Here is an 18444-nt window from a genome sequence, read left to right on the forward strand (position 1 = left end):
CATAATGCATATTGCATTATCAAAAAAACCCCTGCCTAGAAAGGATCAGCCATGGAACTTAATGGGCAGCAGCACAATTTCTCTAATAAGAAAAGCACTAGTGAGACACGCCATGTTTACTGTGGCTGGCAGTGCTAAAGACATTACTAACTTTTACACATTCACATATTTCAGAACAAATACATATCTGCTCATTATGGTAAGCTTTTTACAGCATATACTAGCTTTTACAGAAACAAGTTAGAGTATAACCCTGAGTAGATATGCCTTTATTGCACTAACAACAGGATCATGAAAGTTAAACTTCATTTAGTTCCCCCATTCCCCATAAAGTCACAATTGCCATCTCAGCACTGCTCCACATTTGGTTCTCCTCCCAACAGTTTAAAATGCCTTGGGGAAATCCAGCCTATTTAATGTATCTGAATCACTATGTGTTTTATTAGTAGCAATTCTTAAATACATTAGCTTTTTTATTCCAATAAACATTTCATTACAACTGTAAATAGTGAAATACAAATAGCAACAAAAACTAGAATAGAACAATGAGTATTTATGAGCCGATTATATTGCCATCATGCAGAAATCGAACTTTTTAAAGTCTTGGTTTTAATAAGAAAAGTTAGTAAAATGCACAACCCTATCTACCTACAAAAACTGCACATAGCGAAAAGGTTTTACACGTTGGGCAAAAGTTGAAAAAAAAATAGGTAAATTTGTCTGTCTTCAGACAGCAAGCTAATGAAGTATTGCTAAAAATACCATTATGATATTTCTCTGTCCAGGGCTAGATATTATCTACACAGTCAAACTGGACAATGCATTGATCAAAACAAATGAAGCCAAATTCTTATAAAAATACTTAAATCCTGTTATTTTTGGAAAACCTTTACAAAAGTGAAAGAATTCTGAGGATAAAACCTTAAAATTAAAAAAAATTCAGACTAAGTTTTGATGGATAAGCATCCAACAAAGCCAGGAATATGTTCATGATCTAATAAAAATTAATTTCTGGTTTAATTAATTCACTAGCACCAATGTGTCATTCATTCCTTCTCTTCCTCCTCCTGAACTTCTGAGTTTCTCCTAACTCTTCGCACATATTTCTTCACTGTTAGCTGAGTGGCCCTCCTGTCCACTAAGGCACAGTAGATATTCAGACAACCACAAGCAGCCCAGTATTTAAGCCACTTTGAGGGAACAGCAGGCTAACTTGCTTCCTTTAAAACAATAAAGGCCGGTGAATCTGGGAGTGCTTCAATAAATAGCTCAACTGCATCCCCACCAGATAAGACAACACCTAGGTACACATTCATTTCATTGTTCTCCCATTCCAGAAACCTGGGCATACAGGTCATGAGCAAGCAGCAGCACAGGTTCCAGGTTTGGCCAATTAAGGGATATGGATCCCAGCATGTACCTATTGCCTAATTTAGATATATCCTCAATAAATCTACGCTAGTTCCCAATAACTGCAAAGGACAGATTGCAAATGACTTGATTGTCCACTCAGACTACACAATGTTACATACACTAGAGGAATGCCACTGCACTGGAAAATTAATGTTACACTTTCCCACTCTAACAGCTGTCATCTAGAGATGCAAAACCTAGTAATGCAAAAAATAATAATAAAAAAAGAAAATCCAAATTTCGTTTTAAGAATCCTCCTTTCAAATTCTGAAATATGACAGAGGGAGTATTCAGTGTAAGAGGATGTATGGACCTTCCAAGACAGGGCACCTGTTTTGTTTGGGGTTTTTTTTTCTCTCCTCTCAGTAATGAAACTATTTCAAAAGCCTGGGAATCAGACCTTAAATAATGTTACAAAAAGAGCAGAGCAAGAGGTGGGCAGTCATAAGCATGCCCCTCAGGATAGGGCTCCATCAGGGGAGACAGATCTAAGGACTCTATGTGTCAGCACAGAACTTTCTTTTTTAGGAAAGAATATATGGCTTCCCAGCTTGAATGACAATGAAGTGGGGGTTATTAATCATTGCCATGAGTTGGTCTGTCGTCTCCATCTTTGGGTAGTCTGGTAAAGAGATTTTCACTGCAGTATTTTAGCATTCCTTGTTCTGGAATGGAAGAAGGCCGCATCTAGACATACATTCAGACACAGAGACTAGCTTCTTTGGACATGCCCTACAGACAGTGAAGGGATTGCATTTGTGAGAAGATATTCACTAAGGATAATTTCCCTAGTGTCTTCAGAATTCCCGCCATCTTTAGAAGTGTTACTGTCAATGGTCTGCTACAAGACCAAACCACTGAAAACTACGAAGTGTTCATTTGTGTAACAGACAAGGAGATTAAGTTGCAAGTTTCTGAAGCTGCTATTTCAAAATCCTCAAACAAGGATGGTCAATGCTGCTAAAAAGAAGGGATGACAGTAGCAAAAAAAGTAACTTGCATTTTCCTTAATGCTGGTAGCATTAGGAAAGGCATAGTAGAGAAAAACCTCTTTTCCCATATCTTCACTGAAGTTAGCATCTGGAACAAACGTTGCTTAAGTTTTAGGTCTTTTCTTCAGAAACTAGAAAACTTAATTTCTAAATAGTCTTGAGTGAGTTGAATTACATTTATACATACATATATAAATCAAATTGAAATACAACTTTGAAACTTCAACTTGTTTTGGTTTTTTGTGCAACAACATGAAGCCAAGGCTGTTACAGTGACTATGCCTCTCAAATGTTTTAATTTTAGCTTTGGAGAGTTGGACTTTCAAATGATGCTGAAATCATCAGAACTGATGCATTAGATTAATGTAATATGGAAAGTTTCTCTCATATGTCAGACTAAAAAAAGAGTAGCTTCTAGGACTAGTGTATTGGGTTTACGTGGCTAGGTCGGTGGGGGGAGAAGCTGGGACACATGGGACCGCAGAGGTGGCCTCTCGGAGAAGACACCAGGGACTGCCTCCATGTCAGACACAGCCAGTTCCAGCTGGCTCCAAGAGACCTGCTGTTTGCCAAAGCTGGGCCCATCAACAATACTGGTGGTGCCTCTGGCACTAATGTATTTAAGAAAGGCTATAAAAATGCTGCGTGAGAGAAGAACAAGAAAAATGAGAGATTAACAGCCATGCAGACACCAAGGTCAGTGAAAGAGAAGGGGAAGGAGATGTTCCAGGTGCTAGAGCAGAGATTCCCCTGCTGCACACAAAAACCATGAAGTGGGTTGTCCCCCTGCAGCCCCTGGAGGACAATGCCAAAGCAGATATCCACACTGCAGCCCATCGAGGAACCACAGCAGGACATGCATATGTGCCCTGAAGGAAGCTGCAGCCCGTGAAAAGCCCATACAGGAACAGGCTCTGGCAGGAGCTGTGGCCCATGGAAAGGAGTCCATGCAGGAGCAGGATTTCTGGAAAAACCTGCAGCCCATGAGGGACCCATGCTGGAGCAGTTCTTGAAGAGCTGCAGACCATGGGAAGGACCCACACTGGAACAGTTTGATAAGGACTGTATCCCATGGGAGGGACCCCACACCAGAGCACGAGAACAATGTGAGGAGGAAGGAGTGGCAGTGACAATGTGTGACGAACTGACTGCAACCTCCATTCCCCAGTCGCCTGCACCCCTTGGGGGATTGTGAGGGAAAGGAGGTAGAAGAGTCAGGAGCAAAGGACTGAAGCTGAACCTGGAAAGAAGCGGGAAGAGGGGCAGGTGTTTTTAGTCTTGTCCTTGTTTCTCACTATCCTACCCTATTTTTAATTTGCAATAAATGAAATTAATTTTCCCCAAGTTGAGTCTGTTTTGCCTGTCACAGTAATTGGTGAACAATGTCCCTGTCTTTATCTCAAGCTACAGGATGTTTTATCACATTTTCTCCCCCTGTCCTGTTGAGGAGGGGGAGTGAGAGAATGGCTTGTTGAGCAGATGGCAGACAATCAAGGTTAACCTACCACAACTAGAAAGAGAAAAATTAACTATTAGGTATCATATTTTCACTATTTTGCAATACAAAATTACTTTTATGTGTGGTGACTACTGAAGTAAGTTCTTCTTCCCCCCCCCCCCAAATATCAAGATTTCAAATTCCCCATACTATTTTAGCAAGAAACTGTTTTACATTTTCTGCCCTAAAATGCTATTCAGTATTTTCCCAACACTGTTCAAAGATTTTGGTCCCCTTTTTCCACTTGTCCAAACATCTCTAATTACATTTCTCTACAAAACATTACTAGAGAAAGACACCTTCAAGGAAAGCAGCATTTCAACAAAAGAAACCCTCCACACACCGTCTATCAGCAGTGAAGAGAACTGCATACTACTACTTCAGCAAGAACCTCAATGCACGCTAGTACCACTGTTACAGGCAGGAGATTCCAAATATCAGTCTTCTGTTGCGAAAAAGCCAAAGTCCCTCTACTTAATGGAGTTTGTTCCCTTGATTTTAATGATAAAATCTGTATCATAGAGTCACAGAATCATTAAGGTTGGAAAAGACCTTCAAGATCATCAAGTCCAATCACCAACCCAACACCACCATGCCCACTAAACCATGTCCCAAAGTGGCATGTCCACATATCTTTTTGAACACCTCCCGTGACAGCAACTCCACCACCTCCCTAGGTACCCTGTTTCAATGCTTGACAAATCTTTCAGTGAAGAAATTTTGCCTAATATTCAACTTAATCATCCCCTGGTGCAACTTGAGGCCATTTCCTCTCATCCTATTGCTAGTTACTTGGGAAAAGAGACTGACACCCACCTCATCACAACCCCCTTTCAGGTAGTTGTAGAGAGCGATAAGGTCTCCCCTCAGCCTCCTCTTCTCCAGACTAAACAACCCCAGTTCCCTCAGCCACTCCTCATAAGACTTGTGCTCCAGACCCCTCACCAGCTTCACTGCCCTTCTTTGGGGCACCTTAACGTCCTTCTTGTAGTGAGGGGCCCAAAACCGAACACAGGATTCAAGGTGCAGCCTCATCAGGGCCAAGTACAGGAGCACAATCACGTCCCTACTCCTGCTGGCCAGACTGTTTCTGATACAAGCCAGGACTCTGTTGGTCTTCTTGGCCACACTGTTGGCTCATATTCAGCCGGCTGTCAACCAGCACGCCCAGGTCCTTTTCTGCTGGGCAGCTCTCCAGCCACTCCTCCCCAAGCCTGTAGCATTCCATGCAGTTGTTGTGACCCAAGTGTGGGACCCGGCACTTGGCCTTGTCAAACCTCATACAGTTGACCTCAGCCCATTGATCCAGCCTGTCCAGATCCTCTGCAGAGCCCTCCTACCCTCCAGCAGATCAACACTCCCACACAGCTTGGTGTCATCTGCAAACTTACTGAGGGAGCACTCAATCCCCTCATCCAGATCACTGATAAAGATATTAAACAAGACTGTCCCCAGAACTGAGCCCTGGGGAACACTGCCTGTGACCGGCTGCCAACTGTATTGAACTCCGTTCACCACGACTCTCTGAGCTCAGCCATCCAGCCAGTTTTTTACCAAGCAAAGAATACACCTAAGCCATGAACCACCAGTTTCTCCAGGAGAATGCTGTGGGAGACGCTGTCAAAGGCTTTACTAAAGTCCAGGTAGACAACATCCACAGCCTTTCCCTCATCCACTAGGTGGGTCACCTCGTCATAAAAGGAGATCAGGTTGGTCAGGCAGGACCTGCCTTTTATGAATCCGTGCTGGCTGGGCCTGATACCCTGGCTGTTCTGCACATAGCTTGTTAGCAGCCTCAAGATGAGCCGCTCCATAATCTTCCCTGATACCGAGGTCAGGCTGACAGGCACCTATATAGATATCCATCTCCAGGACCAGATAGACATTGAGAATTATAATCTGCAACTATGCCATCAAAAAGCTCCAAATGCTGGAAACCAACTCTTTAGAAGCCTCTGAATTGTCCCCACTTATATACCTTCATCCATGGTGCACTTCACTCTTCTTCATATCCAACATTATTCCAGATGACAAGTTATGTATACCTGCTTAATGCAAAAGAGTCTGTCAATTCATTTAACTAAAAAAAAGCCATGTGTTGCATTTACTGCAAGACAGGGGCTGCCTTGGGAATGTGTATAATGATTTTTTTTAACTTCTGATTTAGATCCTTCTGTTATTCTCCCTTAACTTAAAGCAGCTGGCTCTGTCCAGCAAGTGATTTGGCTTGACTGAGTTCTACTCCTGCGACTTGCTTTACATTAAGCTATGCTCACCTTCTTAGTTTATGCGTTACAGGTTATACTTATCCACATGGTATTTTCTGCCATCCTTAGGATGTCAAATTCCAAAGCCTATAAGTCTGTCCTCCGACTTTTAACACTTGTGCTAATTTACATGCAAGAGCAGAAATGCAATTTTAAACTGCCCAACAATGTTTTTCTTAAGAGTTTCCTGTATTGTAAGAAAAGAAAAGAAAAAAGAATGACAAAAACAGGCTGCCTAAGAGGACTATTAGTTTTTGAATAACAAAAATGAACTGGCAGAATTGGATTTGGGATTTCAGCTTTTATAAAGATATTATGACAGATGAATGAAAGTTACATTTTAATTTTTTATTTGTTCATGTGGCTCTGAGAAGTACCACAGCCATGCTTGTTAGGAAGTGTTGTAAATTGTCTTAGGCCTAACACCTGCATGTAAGATATCTGCCTCTGTTACCACACTATACTACCTTCCTGCTACCTCATAGCCTCTTTTCTCTCTAGATAGCAATGCTGCCAAAGGGATGACGGTATGCTGATCAGCTGCATAACATCAACTGGTCAAGTCAACTCTCACAACAGCAACAGTACTTAGAATCTGAAAATCCCAATGTTGCCTTTGCTGCTGGTCAGACCTTAAGCAAAAACAAGAAATGACGCAAGAATTATCAATAACGTCTCCTAATTATGACAATAGTAAAGGAAACAGACAGAGGATCTCCAGGAAATAAAACTGTTCTGATATCAGCTCTCCCAAAATGTTATAGTCTTGAAGCAGTTTCTTAAAAGACAATTTTTAAAATGTCATAACATAAATAAGTAAATTATTACATTTAAAGGTTATTAGAGGAAGACTACTGCTACATATTTGAGAAGGAATACCTGTATTTGTCATAAAAAAGAATATATGCTTGAATATATAGAATCATAGACTAGTTTGGGTTGGAAGGGACCTTTAAAGGCCATCTAGTCCAACCCCCCTGCAATGGGCAGGGACATCTCCAACTAGATCAGGTTGCTCAGAGCCCCATCCAACCTGACCTTGAATATTTCCAGGGATGGGGCATCTACCACCTCTCTGGGCAACCTGTGCCAGGGTTTCACCACCCGCATTGTCAAAAAATCTTTTCCTTACATCTAGTCTGAATCTACCCTCTTTTAGTTTAAAACCATTACCCCTTGTTCCATCACAACAAGTGACAGACAGCTAAAAAGTCTCTCCTCATCTTTCTTATGAGTCCTCTTTAAGCACTGAAAGGCCACGGTAAGGTTTCCCCAAAGCCTTCTCTTCTCCACACTGAACAACGCCAACTCTCTCAGCCTGTCCTCACAGGAGAGATGTTCCATCCCCCTGATCATTCTTGTGGACCTCCTCTGGACCCAAAGGTTCATGTCTTACCTATGCTGAGGGCTCCAGAGCTGGATGCAAGGACTCCAGGTGGGGTCTCACCAGAGCAGAGCAGAGGGGCAGAATCACCTCCCTCAACCTGCTGGCCACACTTTTGATGCAGCCCGGGATATGGTTGGCCTTTTGGGCTACGAGCGCACGTTGCTGGCTCATGTCAAGCTTTTCATCCACCAGCACCGCCAAGTCCTTCTTGGCAGGGCCACTCTCAAGCCCTTCATTCTCCAGTCCATATTGATAGGCCCCAACCCAGGTGCAGGACCCTGCACTTGGCCTTGTTGAACCTCAAGAAGTTGACACGGACCCATTTCTCAAGCTTGTTCAGGTCCTTCTGGATGGCATCCCGTCCCTCAGGTGTGTCAACCATACCACTCAGCTTGGTGTCACCTCCAAACTTGCTGAGGGTGCATTCGATCCCACTGTCTATGTCATTGATGAAGATATTAAAAGTACTGGTCCCGATGCAGACCAGTTGTACATCTGTGATAGCTTAAAGAGAAATCTGTTCTGCTTTTAAGTTTTGATTATTTAAAATTAAGTTCTCTAGAATTCTTTGCTGACATACTAGGAAAGCAGTTATAGAGTACTCCTCATTACCGAAGGATATACAGACATGATGGATAGCTGCTGTAAATTAAACCAGACATAGGTAACTCCCACCAGTTAAAGGCTATCAGCTTAGCTACTCTTTCTCTTCATCCCTACCTCCTTCTTTTTCTCTTCAGAAACTCACATTTCATTAAAAAAGGTGACACCAGACAAAAAAAAGACTATGCAAAGGAGACTTTAAGAATATTTCACCCAACAGTTTTCACTCCAACACTTTCAGTACCAGGCAAACAATTTCACAAAAAGGCATGAGGAACCAGCTGAAGCAGATACTTAGATTCTGAACAACCCCAACTCCTCAGAAATTTCAAGCCAAAGGTCTGCAACATCACTGTGGTCACATCTGCAATGTTAGAGTTCCTCACACCTCTAATAATTTCCTCCATTACAAGTATGGCCCTTTGACCCATTAGCTACAGCACACATGTAGCAGCTACAGCTACCATACTACAGCTACTACCACTGAGGCCTCACCAGCAAAAAACCCTCACCGGCCATCTTTAAACACATTAAAGCAGATCTATTTAATCTTAAATACAGTGTCCAAGTTCACAAAAGAAAATGGAGGTGAGTTTTGTTCAGATCTTGTATGGTACAATTTGCGTTACTGCCACTTGGAAAAAGTAAACCCACTGAAACAATTACCCAATGAGGAGACATTCTATATTAAGATCCATTTGAAGAACAATCAATCAGCAAGACGCCAGGCAATATATTCCAGATTTTGACTTCCTCTGTGGTCAGCCAATAATTAAGTATTGAACAGTTTTAAAGAAACTGTATCATATTTGTGCATCTCAATTTGCTTTGTGCTTTCAGAAGAGATATGGCAACAGTTGAATTTTGAACCTCTTTACCACACTATTCAAATTGAGATCCGTTTTAAAGAAATCAAACCAAAAAACACAACACCAAAACCCACACTTTTGTTGCAGTTTTGAAATCTAGAAACAAAGTGTTTTTGTATTTGAGGGGTTTTTTTACATATAAGCAATTTGATAAAAATTGGTTTCAGAAGATGATTTCTAGTCCTTCAAACTATATATGGATTAATAAGAAGTATCGCACATGAATAAGTCATGCTACTCGCTTTAATGAAAGTCAATATATTATAGCTACTGTGGTCTACAAGGATTTATTTGAAATAGCATACAAAATATACTGGCACAATTTTATTCAACTACATTGAAATTAATTTCAGAAATAATTTCAATGAAGCAAAACCCAACCCCATCCACAAGGCCTAAAGAATACATACAAAACTTCAAAAACTGTTCATGCATATCTTGACTTACACTCACTATATACCCTTCTTCTGCCTATACCTGTCATTATGTAGCATCAAATTTATGATTGCATACTTTCAAAATTAGCATCTACATGAATGCTCACTCCTTGTATTTTGATTTTCTTTGTACATATGAAGTAACATGATTATCTCAGAGGGACTTGCAATGAAATGGTATTCACGTCCCCCATCCACCTCATGAAGTTTGTGTATCTTCGTTATCCAATATTGGCCATAAGCTATCATGTCTATGACTATACCGTTCAAAATGACGCATCTCAAATTAATTGGTTTGTCTTTTGGAGTGGAAGAGTGGAGTGTAGGAAATAACTTCTTTGGCATGAAAACACTCAAAACTCTCAAAGATTTATCTGAAAATAGAAAATATCAGCCTTGCTCCAAAACTGTATAAACAAAACACAATCTAGAAATTAATACATATTTTATTTACATTCATTAAGGGGAGCTATGCAATAGCCCATCTGTTATAACACTCATGAGTAATGCGGTTACCTTAAATCAGAAAAGCAAAGTATTTTCATGTATATACTGTTGGCATATCTAATGTACTGCAGGGTATTCACAATAAATATCAATGAAATAAATACTTCATGGTAAGAAAGAAATACCAGTGTTCCAATTTCCCCCCCCCCCCCCCCTTACATTGTTCAAATAGGCTCTGGGAATAAAAATAACTGACCAAATGTGAGGGAAACCCCCAGAAGAACATGCATTCATACCAAACTGATTACAGAAAAAGCTCTTCACACCAATGCTGCAGGGTTATTGAAGATTATTGTTGTGACAAAACACTGACTTCATCTGAAAACAACACCACACAAAACCAACCAAACCACACACAAAATAAAGGTTTTGCACTTGTAATTTTCAGAGAAGTGAATGCGTATTTCCCTTGTCCATCCTAATATTGTGGTATGATTTAAAATACAGGTATCTGAACATGCTAGTATTCAGCTACCAGAAGAGTAATTAACTATCAAACTGTTAACAGATTATTTCCACCACCCAATTAATATTCATTCATTTGATGACATATATCAGCATGTAGGCACATGTAGCAAAAACCTGTTACAAAAGCCAGAGCCCAGATTTCTGTGCTTTCTATGTTTTAGTCATCAGGTGTACTGAGATAAGGCATTGACCTTTCTTCTTGGTTCACAATGGGAGAATACTCTGCTTACCAGCTGACTACTGTGAAGCCTTGTTGTTAGTGTGAAGAATCACAAAAACATGTGTAAGAAGGCAGATAGGATTCAATACTTTTCTCAACATTTGAAATGTGATATTTCCAACAGTTCCCCGTGAGTGTAAACAACTCAAGTTTAAGATTTCACTAACAGGGACAAAATACTCTGCAGGTTAGTGGGAAGGGAGGGTAATACTCCATGAAGTAGTTGATAGAGTAGCTTTTTTCAGGCTTCATCTTTAAAGGACTCTACTATGCCATCTAGGATTTTCATGTAATAAAGGCAATTCATCCTTGTAGTGAGACCATTTCTATCTGAAGAGACTTCAGGTGGCTGTACCACAAGAAATATTTTTCTTGAAGTCAATGTGACTGTGATTGTAAATTACTAATATAAAGAATGGCAGACTGTTGCATTGTGCAAACCCATCCACACTCTTTTGCATCCCTATAAATGCAGCTACTTCCCTGTTTTGATTGCACTGTACACTGTAACAATGGCTTTCATCTAATAAGCTACTCGGAAAACTCTTACACAGTATGCAGGTCATCTCAACCCATTTCCTTGCTGTTAGAAGTAACATGAAAAATGTTTTCAAACATCATCTGAGATAGGAATACTTAGAAGCACCTTAAATTTTCATAAAATATTCACTTAGAGCTACCAGTTCTATTGTGGTCCCAAACACACTTAGTTAAGTCATGTACTACTGCTGCAGGAATACATGTCTTAAAGGAAATCTCCTCTACCTGACATAGACTGAATATTTTCAAAGTCCCATGCATGAAGAAGAAGCAGAAGCTGGGGGGTGTGGGGAGAAGAGGAAGGGAATCTCAGCCAGAATTAAAAAAAGCTATTTTTCTTTTAGCAATTCTAGAACTACATTAGAATCACCATGAGATAAATGCTCTAACCTCCATCTGCACCATCGCAATCTTCCTCCTCCCACATCAGTGCTGAATTTGCAGAAACAGAAGAACGAATAAGCCAAGAACATTAAAAAATATTTCCAGTTAGGAAGAGACTTGCATCCTATTTACCTCAGATTTGACCAGTCTGGGACCTCTAAGTAGCTCCTTTCTCTACCATTTGGGAAATGCCATGCCCAATTACTGGAGCAACACTTTTCTTCCAGAGTCCAAGCTGGTAGAGAGATAGCCTAACAGAGTACCTAGACAGAGGTCTAGAAAGAAAAAGAAGAGGGGAAAACAGAAGCTGGCTTACGTGCTCCAGTTTGTCTTTCCTCCTCAGCCAGACACTGGCACTGTAGTCCTGCTGCTTGACAGTGCTGTAGAAGTTCGCACCTACTCTGGTGAGGCTTGGGGAAGGCTCCCTGGGTCTGCTCTTCAGCCTCATCTGCTCGAAGCCCTCATGGGGGGATGAGGAGAGCCAGTCATGCCTGACTTCCATCTTGACATGACAAGGCAAAGTCCAAGGAAAAATATCAGAAGAAATCAAGAAAATAAGAGGCACTAGACGAAGACGGTCCAAAACAGAGCAGGAGGGGGGAAGAAGAGAGAGAAGAAAAGCAAAAACACCCAAAAAAACCCCAGAAAACGGTAGGAGAAGGGGGAGGAAAGGGGAAATAACCAGGTGGGAGGAGCGGAGAGAGAAGGACGGGCTGCAGGTACGAGAGAGGAGCGGACTGAGAGAGATGAAAGGGCGCTCGGGAAAGACGACGCTCCAAGATGCCGCTGCTCGTTGCCCTCGCCGCCAGCCAGCTGCAGTCCAGGACGGGCGCAGCGGGAAGCGGCTGCCGGCGGCTCTGCCCGGGACGGAGGCGCGGCCCCGCGCAGCGGGCGGCCGGGCGGGGCCGCCGGCTCCAGCCCGCCTGCAGGTTGGCGCAGTGGAGGGGCCACCGCCCGCCCGGGGATGAGGCCGGCTCCTCCCCCGGCAGCCACCTTCGGGGAAGCGGAAAGCAGCACGGGAGAGCTCCGCTGTGCTTCTAGGAAGGCGGCTGCCGCCGCCTGCTCCCTCCCCGCCTCCTGTGGGGCAGGAGGCTGCCCACGCCCCTGGGCAAGTTCATGCGTCCCCTCTCTCCCCTGTCCCGGCGGGCACCGACCCGCTCCCCTGGCTGCCACTCCCTCTCCTAGAAGCCTTTGTCCGGCCTCCCCGGCCCGGGGGCGCCGCCTCCCTGCCCAGGGCGGGATGCGCCCCTCGCCGCTGCCGTGAGCGGGGGCTGCGGGCCCTGGGGCCACCTGTCCGCCCCGCTGTCGCCTCCGTCCCTGGGCAAGGGCTCCCCGTGCTCTGAAGCGTGTCCTGACCCAGCTGCTGGTCCTTTCCCGGGGCCCAGCTCCGTGTGCAGGTCCCGCTTGGAAGCCCTTACCCCCCCGCGGCGGCTCAGATAGAGCCAGACCTCGGGAATAAACCGTTTCTATGGTTTAGAAGCACTGGACAATTTAGGTGCACTGGACAACGCCGCCCAGAGCGCCCACACCCGTAGATACCCATAGCCCTAGTGTACTTGTCTCCTAAAATAAAGGAGGTTTTGGGGTGGTTTCTGGAGTTCACTGCCATCTCTTTTAGTAGAAGTTGGTGTGTGCTGCTATGTAGCTCAAACTTGTTTCAGCAGAGAAAAAAGGACTTTCCTTTTCCACACTATGAAAAGCCACCTCGCTAATTGCCCACACACTCAGCAAAGCTATATCAGGCACAGACAAGAAAACTTTCTTGCATAGCACCAAGACATAATTACTTGTGTGCGGAACAGCATTTCAGTTTCTGGTGAATATTTGCTGGCAGACAATTTGTAGCTTGCCAGAGAACTAGACTGATGGAGGTATTCATATAAAGTGATATTGAACTAAAAGTCTACACTTGAATCCAGTTAACTGAAAATAGCCTTTGAATAGTGAAACAGTTTTTTCAGGCTAGTTGGTGACAACATTGCAGAAGAGCTCTCTGCTAACCACTTGATCTGGAGTGAATTCTACTTCCATCTGATCAAAAGGCAGATTTAAAATATCCTTGTGATTGGGCTCAAGGTGTATTACTGCAGAATATCATTCATAAACCAGACAGATAATGAACTTTTTCCTTTCAAAATTCTGAAGATAAAGGCAAAACTCAGATCACACCTCACTATTAATACCTAATACTAGCATCTTCATGAAATGCTGGAAAAATAAATGAGTGGTAGCAGCAGTTGGGTAGGAACAAAAAATACAGCATTTTCCTCTAAAACTAAAAAGACAATTTCATAGTACTTACCTAAATACCACAAAAAAGTGTAACAAAATAGCAATAACCAAAGCCATCAATATTATACACAAATAATATTTACTCACCAGTATAAAGGACTTGCAACCTGCTTTCTAACAACTTCTTCTCTAATTTCTTCCATTTGTAGAGTAAATCCAGGCATTTCCAATATCGTAAATACCCTCTCATAACACCTGGAGCAAAAACTAGGCCCATGTGACTCTACTGCACTCAGGACACACCTGAAGGCACTGAGATTTAATGTATGGCATATCACAGCTGTGGTAGTTTTAAGCTCACACAGAATAACTTGATTAAAAGCCTGCTGAACTGAGATTTAGCTGCAGATGCCCATTTATGAATTATATGTACTCATAGATACAGTCCTACTACCAAAGGACTGGAATAAATGCAAACATTCAGTCAAAACAAATAAAGAAAAGAACATGCCTCTGAGTTTCTTCAAATATACCATCAGGCTGATGTTCTTAGAAAAAGTTTGCATATACTGTAAATAAGGACAGCCTGCTTTATGCTGTTTTTGCATAAGATGTTTCACATTGTTTCTATAGCAGTACATAAACCACTTCAACCTTTTCCTTATTCCTCCGGGCTTTCTTGTTTGTGCTGCTTGCACATATTTAAACAAAAAAAGCTTTCAGTAGCACTCCACAGTTGCCACCTTCTTTCCTGCCCATCCCTTAATGCTATGGCCGACCAGAATCAATATGCCACTGTACTTCAGTACAATATGTTGTCCCATTCCTTCACGTATTTTGTGTTTTGATTTTTTTTTAATGTAAACTTAGCTTTTTTGTAGCGTTAGTTTATCCTACCTTCCCTAGCTATGCTACCAGCAGCCTAGTCAACTGCCAGATGAACTTCTTTCTGCCTGTCCAGAACAGTCACAAAATGGAGTGCTGAAGTTGCTTTTAACCCCCAGGCTATGAAGCGGGTTTGCTTATCTTTCCAAACATCTTCTTGTTTGTCACCTAGGTGTGCTGCATGTGCCTTTCTACTACTCCTGCTGCCAACATTAACATTACCCCAGTCCTATTCTCATTAAGAACGAGGGAAAAAAGAAAGCCCAGAACAAGTCTATCAAAAAATATATGAGCAAGCTATGTTTCCAAAGCCTTTGTTGCTTCCTAACCCCAAGTAAGAAAGAAGATTTTGAGTGGGAAAACATAGTCTAATGACTACAAATTTTTTTGTTTTCATAAAAATTTTACCCAGACAAAGTAACAAGCTACCCTAGTGAATACAAGGCCATTAATCTAAATCAAAAAGAGATAAAGAGCTGTTTCCTGGATTTTCTCTTCCAGTTTATTTCCAGTTTGGACCTATGCAAAAAACCAAGTTTGTTCAAACCACAACCATATGCATATCAACCAGCATAATTCAAAGATAACTCAACGCATTAAAATTCAATCAGTTCTGTAGTAGGTCAGCAATTCCAATTGGCTGTACAAGCTGTATTAAACTGCTCTTTCTCCTCCATACAATTTTCAGAATTACCCAAACACCTGCTCTTGTCAAGGCCCTTTGCGTCCGTAGCCAGATGACTACAGCAGCAAGGATGACTGAAATTACAAGCACCATACTTACATCATTAGCAATAGATATAAGTCATGCATATCATAACATGATTTTACATTACCGTGGTTCACACTACAATTTTCTCTAATTCACTGCTCACCTTAACATCAAGATTCAGAGAAACTCCCTTCTTTCCATTTTCTTTACCAACCGGATGAATGCTGTAGGGGGCAGAGTTAACTCAGACCAATGCAAAGAAAATCATCAGGATGTAAGTGGAAACATGTAGGTAGGGCTACAATTTTTTTTTTTTTTAAAGGCAGTTTCTTTTTCTTCCAGAAATCTTGTCCAGACAGGTTTTGAAGGAGCTGCTCCCTGTGCTCCAGCTTTTGAAACACTCCTTTTTTAATGAAGGGATTCTAGTAATACAGCACATATACAAGAGCATTAGACCTTTTATCAACAAATAGCACAAACCTAGAAACATAAAAACTCCTGTAGTAGAACTTTATTATGGCTGGATGGCTAATATACATCTGTAATAGATTCAAGGCCTCCTTACAAAGTATTATTCTAATTTTGTACTACAAAGTATGCTGCAGAGCTGGACTGCACACAAGCCCTAACCCACTTTTTAGAATTTACTGTACCTGACCAAAACAGCAGGCAGCAATTGCCTGCAGGCTTCAGCTGGTGTCCAGTCAGAAGGCTGTGACTGACACCAGCTTCAACAGCAGTACTGTGCCTGGCAGGCAGGCAGGTAACTGCTGCCTTCCTACCCAGCTCAGCTGAACTTGCTTTCTCATCTAGGAATTGCCAACAAGACTCAGCTGGGGAGATCTCTGTAGCCTCCCAATAACACTGTCATGCCCCAGATTAAATTACTAGGCTTTCAAACAATTTTAGAATTACCAAACCACCAGCTCCCACCTAGCCACCCAAGGTCTAGCAGCCTACAAATTAAAAACCCATTGCAGTGGTCTGTCTCCTCTATGCTGACAGGCTTGCCATGCATGTCTCCCAGCCTCTCTGCTCCTGCCTCCTGGAAGCAGCTGCCTATCACTGAAACATGGGTTTGCCATAGGGAAGGACTAGAGAGGGGAAAAAAACAAAAAATGAAGAGCTTTTTCCCTATAGTGTGATCTCCTACAGTACCATGCGCAGGGTCAGAATAGTAAAGCTCACTAGATGCAGAGTAGGAAAACAGCAAGAAAAAAGCTAGCAGGCTGCATGGAGAGTTGTAAGTAATTTCTGCATCATTGCTTTCCCAAATCCTATGCAGCATAACACACAACCTTTGTACAGAATATTTCTATCTTTAGTTTATGGGCAGGAATTGAAGTCGCAAGAATGTAATGGTAGGGTCAAAGCTGAGGTTACAGTGAAAGTTTGGAGTTGGGGGTGCTTCAGATTTCAGACACAAAAACATTGCCTAATACTGAATATGTTCCCTGCTTTAGCCTCCCCGTGTCTTTCTGGATTCAGCTATTAACCAAACTGATTTTTAGACAAGACAGCAGAAAAGATCTGTGTCTTTTGCTTCAAATTTTAACCCTGAACTCTTTCTTCTTTGCATAATTGATGATTAAAAAAAAAAAGTACACACAAACCAACCACCTGTTAGGAACATCCTTACTCCTGAGACATCTCCCTTCTCTCAGATTTGGTTGAAATCAGCCATGTGTTTCAGAACATATCAGTCTGGGACTGAGAGACCAATAGTATAATTTATAAGCTTTGGTTCCTTTAGAAACCAAAGAAAAATATCTGAGAGATAAACTAGTCCATCTCCCATTTGAAATAAAAGATCATCCTGTAAATACCATCAAAATTTCCAATTAACCTAAAACTCCAGGGCTCAAATTTTTCTCCTATGGCACACTTTCCACTTCCAGGTAATCTAAGAGGGCACTAAACTGGCCCCTTAGATCCATCATGTGCTGAATGCATACCAGTGTGGAGTGGGGTGCTCTCACTATCACCAGGGGTTGTGACAGAATATAGGATGTCTTTCACCTCAAATCCAACTCTGCCTTCTCTCTTTCTCCTCTCTTTCATCCCTCCCTCCACACCCATCCACACATTGCCAAAGAATATTTTCAGTTCGGGGCCTCAATAATCTTGTCCAGACAAGATTTCATCCTGCACCTTAAAATAAAATTCATTAGTGGCACATACTAATGGGGCCAAATTCTGTCCTCCATTACACCTCTATGGCCCCACCGGAGTCACGAGACAAAAATAATTGTATAATGAAGCTGTAACCAGGAGGCAAAATTTGGCCTACATTTCTTTAAAATAAATCTGCAGAAAGTAATGCCTGTCCACCTCCCCTGAGAATAGACCCTTTACATTTCTGTGAAGGACTTTAGCTTTTTTTTTGTTTACTGGGTAGGTTCACATCTATCTCAGCTTGGGTTCATCATGCTGAGTTTATCTGGTTGGTGCAGCTAAGTGCAATAGTTAGACTGCTGACAAGATCTAAGGTCTTGAGTACTCTTGCTCTGAAGTGAGTAGTTAAAATTGTTCCAGAGGAGTAGTAGTCAGCAGAGGAAAAACACTGTAAGGGACAATATTTTTTCCAATGAACTGGAACTGAAAGCACAGCAGGTGAGGGATCTGTACCAGCAGAAGGAGGGATCTCCAGGGACAGAGGAATGCTTTTTCACTTTTATTTTCAACACATACATAAACTATGGTTGATAACAAGGGATATATTCTCTACATCTGCATAATATGAGGTGTAGGGAGGGCGGAGACAGAAAAATTGAACAACCTTTCACGAATGTTAATACATAAACAACAAAGAATGTAAAGCAAAGAAAATGCAATTAGAGGGTGGGGGAAGTAAAACAAAGAGAAGGAAATGTTTGTGAATGCTTTTTTGTGGCTAGATTGGTAGGGCCATATAGGGAAAGAACAGGCTCCAAGATCAGCACTGTGAAACTTCCCCCAAGTATATTCTCACAATGTATCAATATAGGACAAAGGAAGAAATATATTCCAAAAAGTATACAGCAGCACAGA

General features: G+C 42.0%; 1 protein-coding gene across 1 annotated transcript in view; it reads right to left on the reverse strand.

The window, feature by feature from the left end:
• Nucleotides 1-12087, reverse strand: part of PLD5 (phospholipase D family member 5) — a gene marked incomplete at its 5' end in the record, with an annotated part of 182219 nt that extends 170132 nt beyond the window's left edge. Inside the window, one exon of the mRNA XM_081997126.1 lies at nucleotides 11902-12087. Coding sequence (XP_081853252.1) covers nucleotides 11902-12087 — 186 coding nt within the window. The remainder of the gene's footprint in view (nucleotides 1-11901) is intronic.
• Nucleotides 12088-18444: the final 6357 nt, after the last annotated feature.

The sequence above is a fragment of the Phaethon aethereus genome (genome assembly GCF_964289735.1).
Source record: "Phaethon aethereus genome assembly, chromosome: 3".
NCBI lineage: Eukaryota > Metazoa > Chordata > Aves > Phaethontiformes > Phaethontidae > Phaethon > Phaethon aethereus.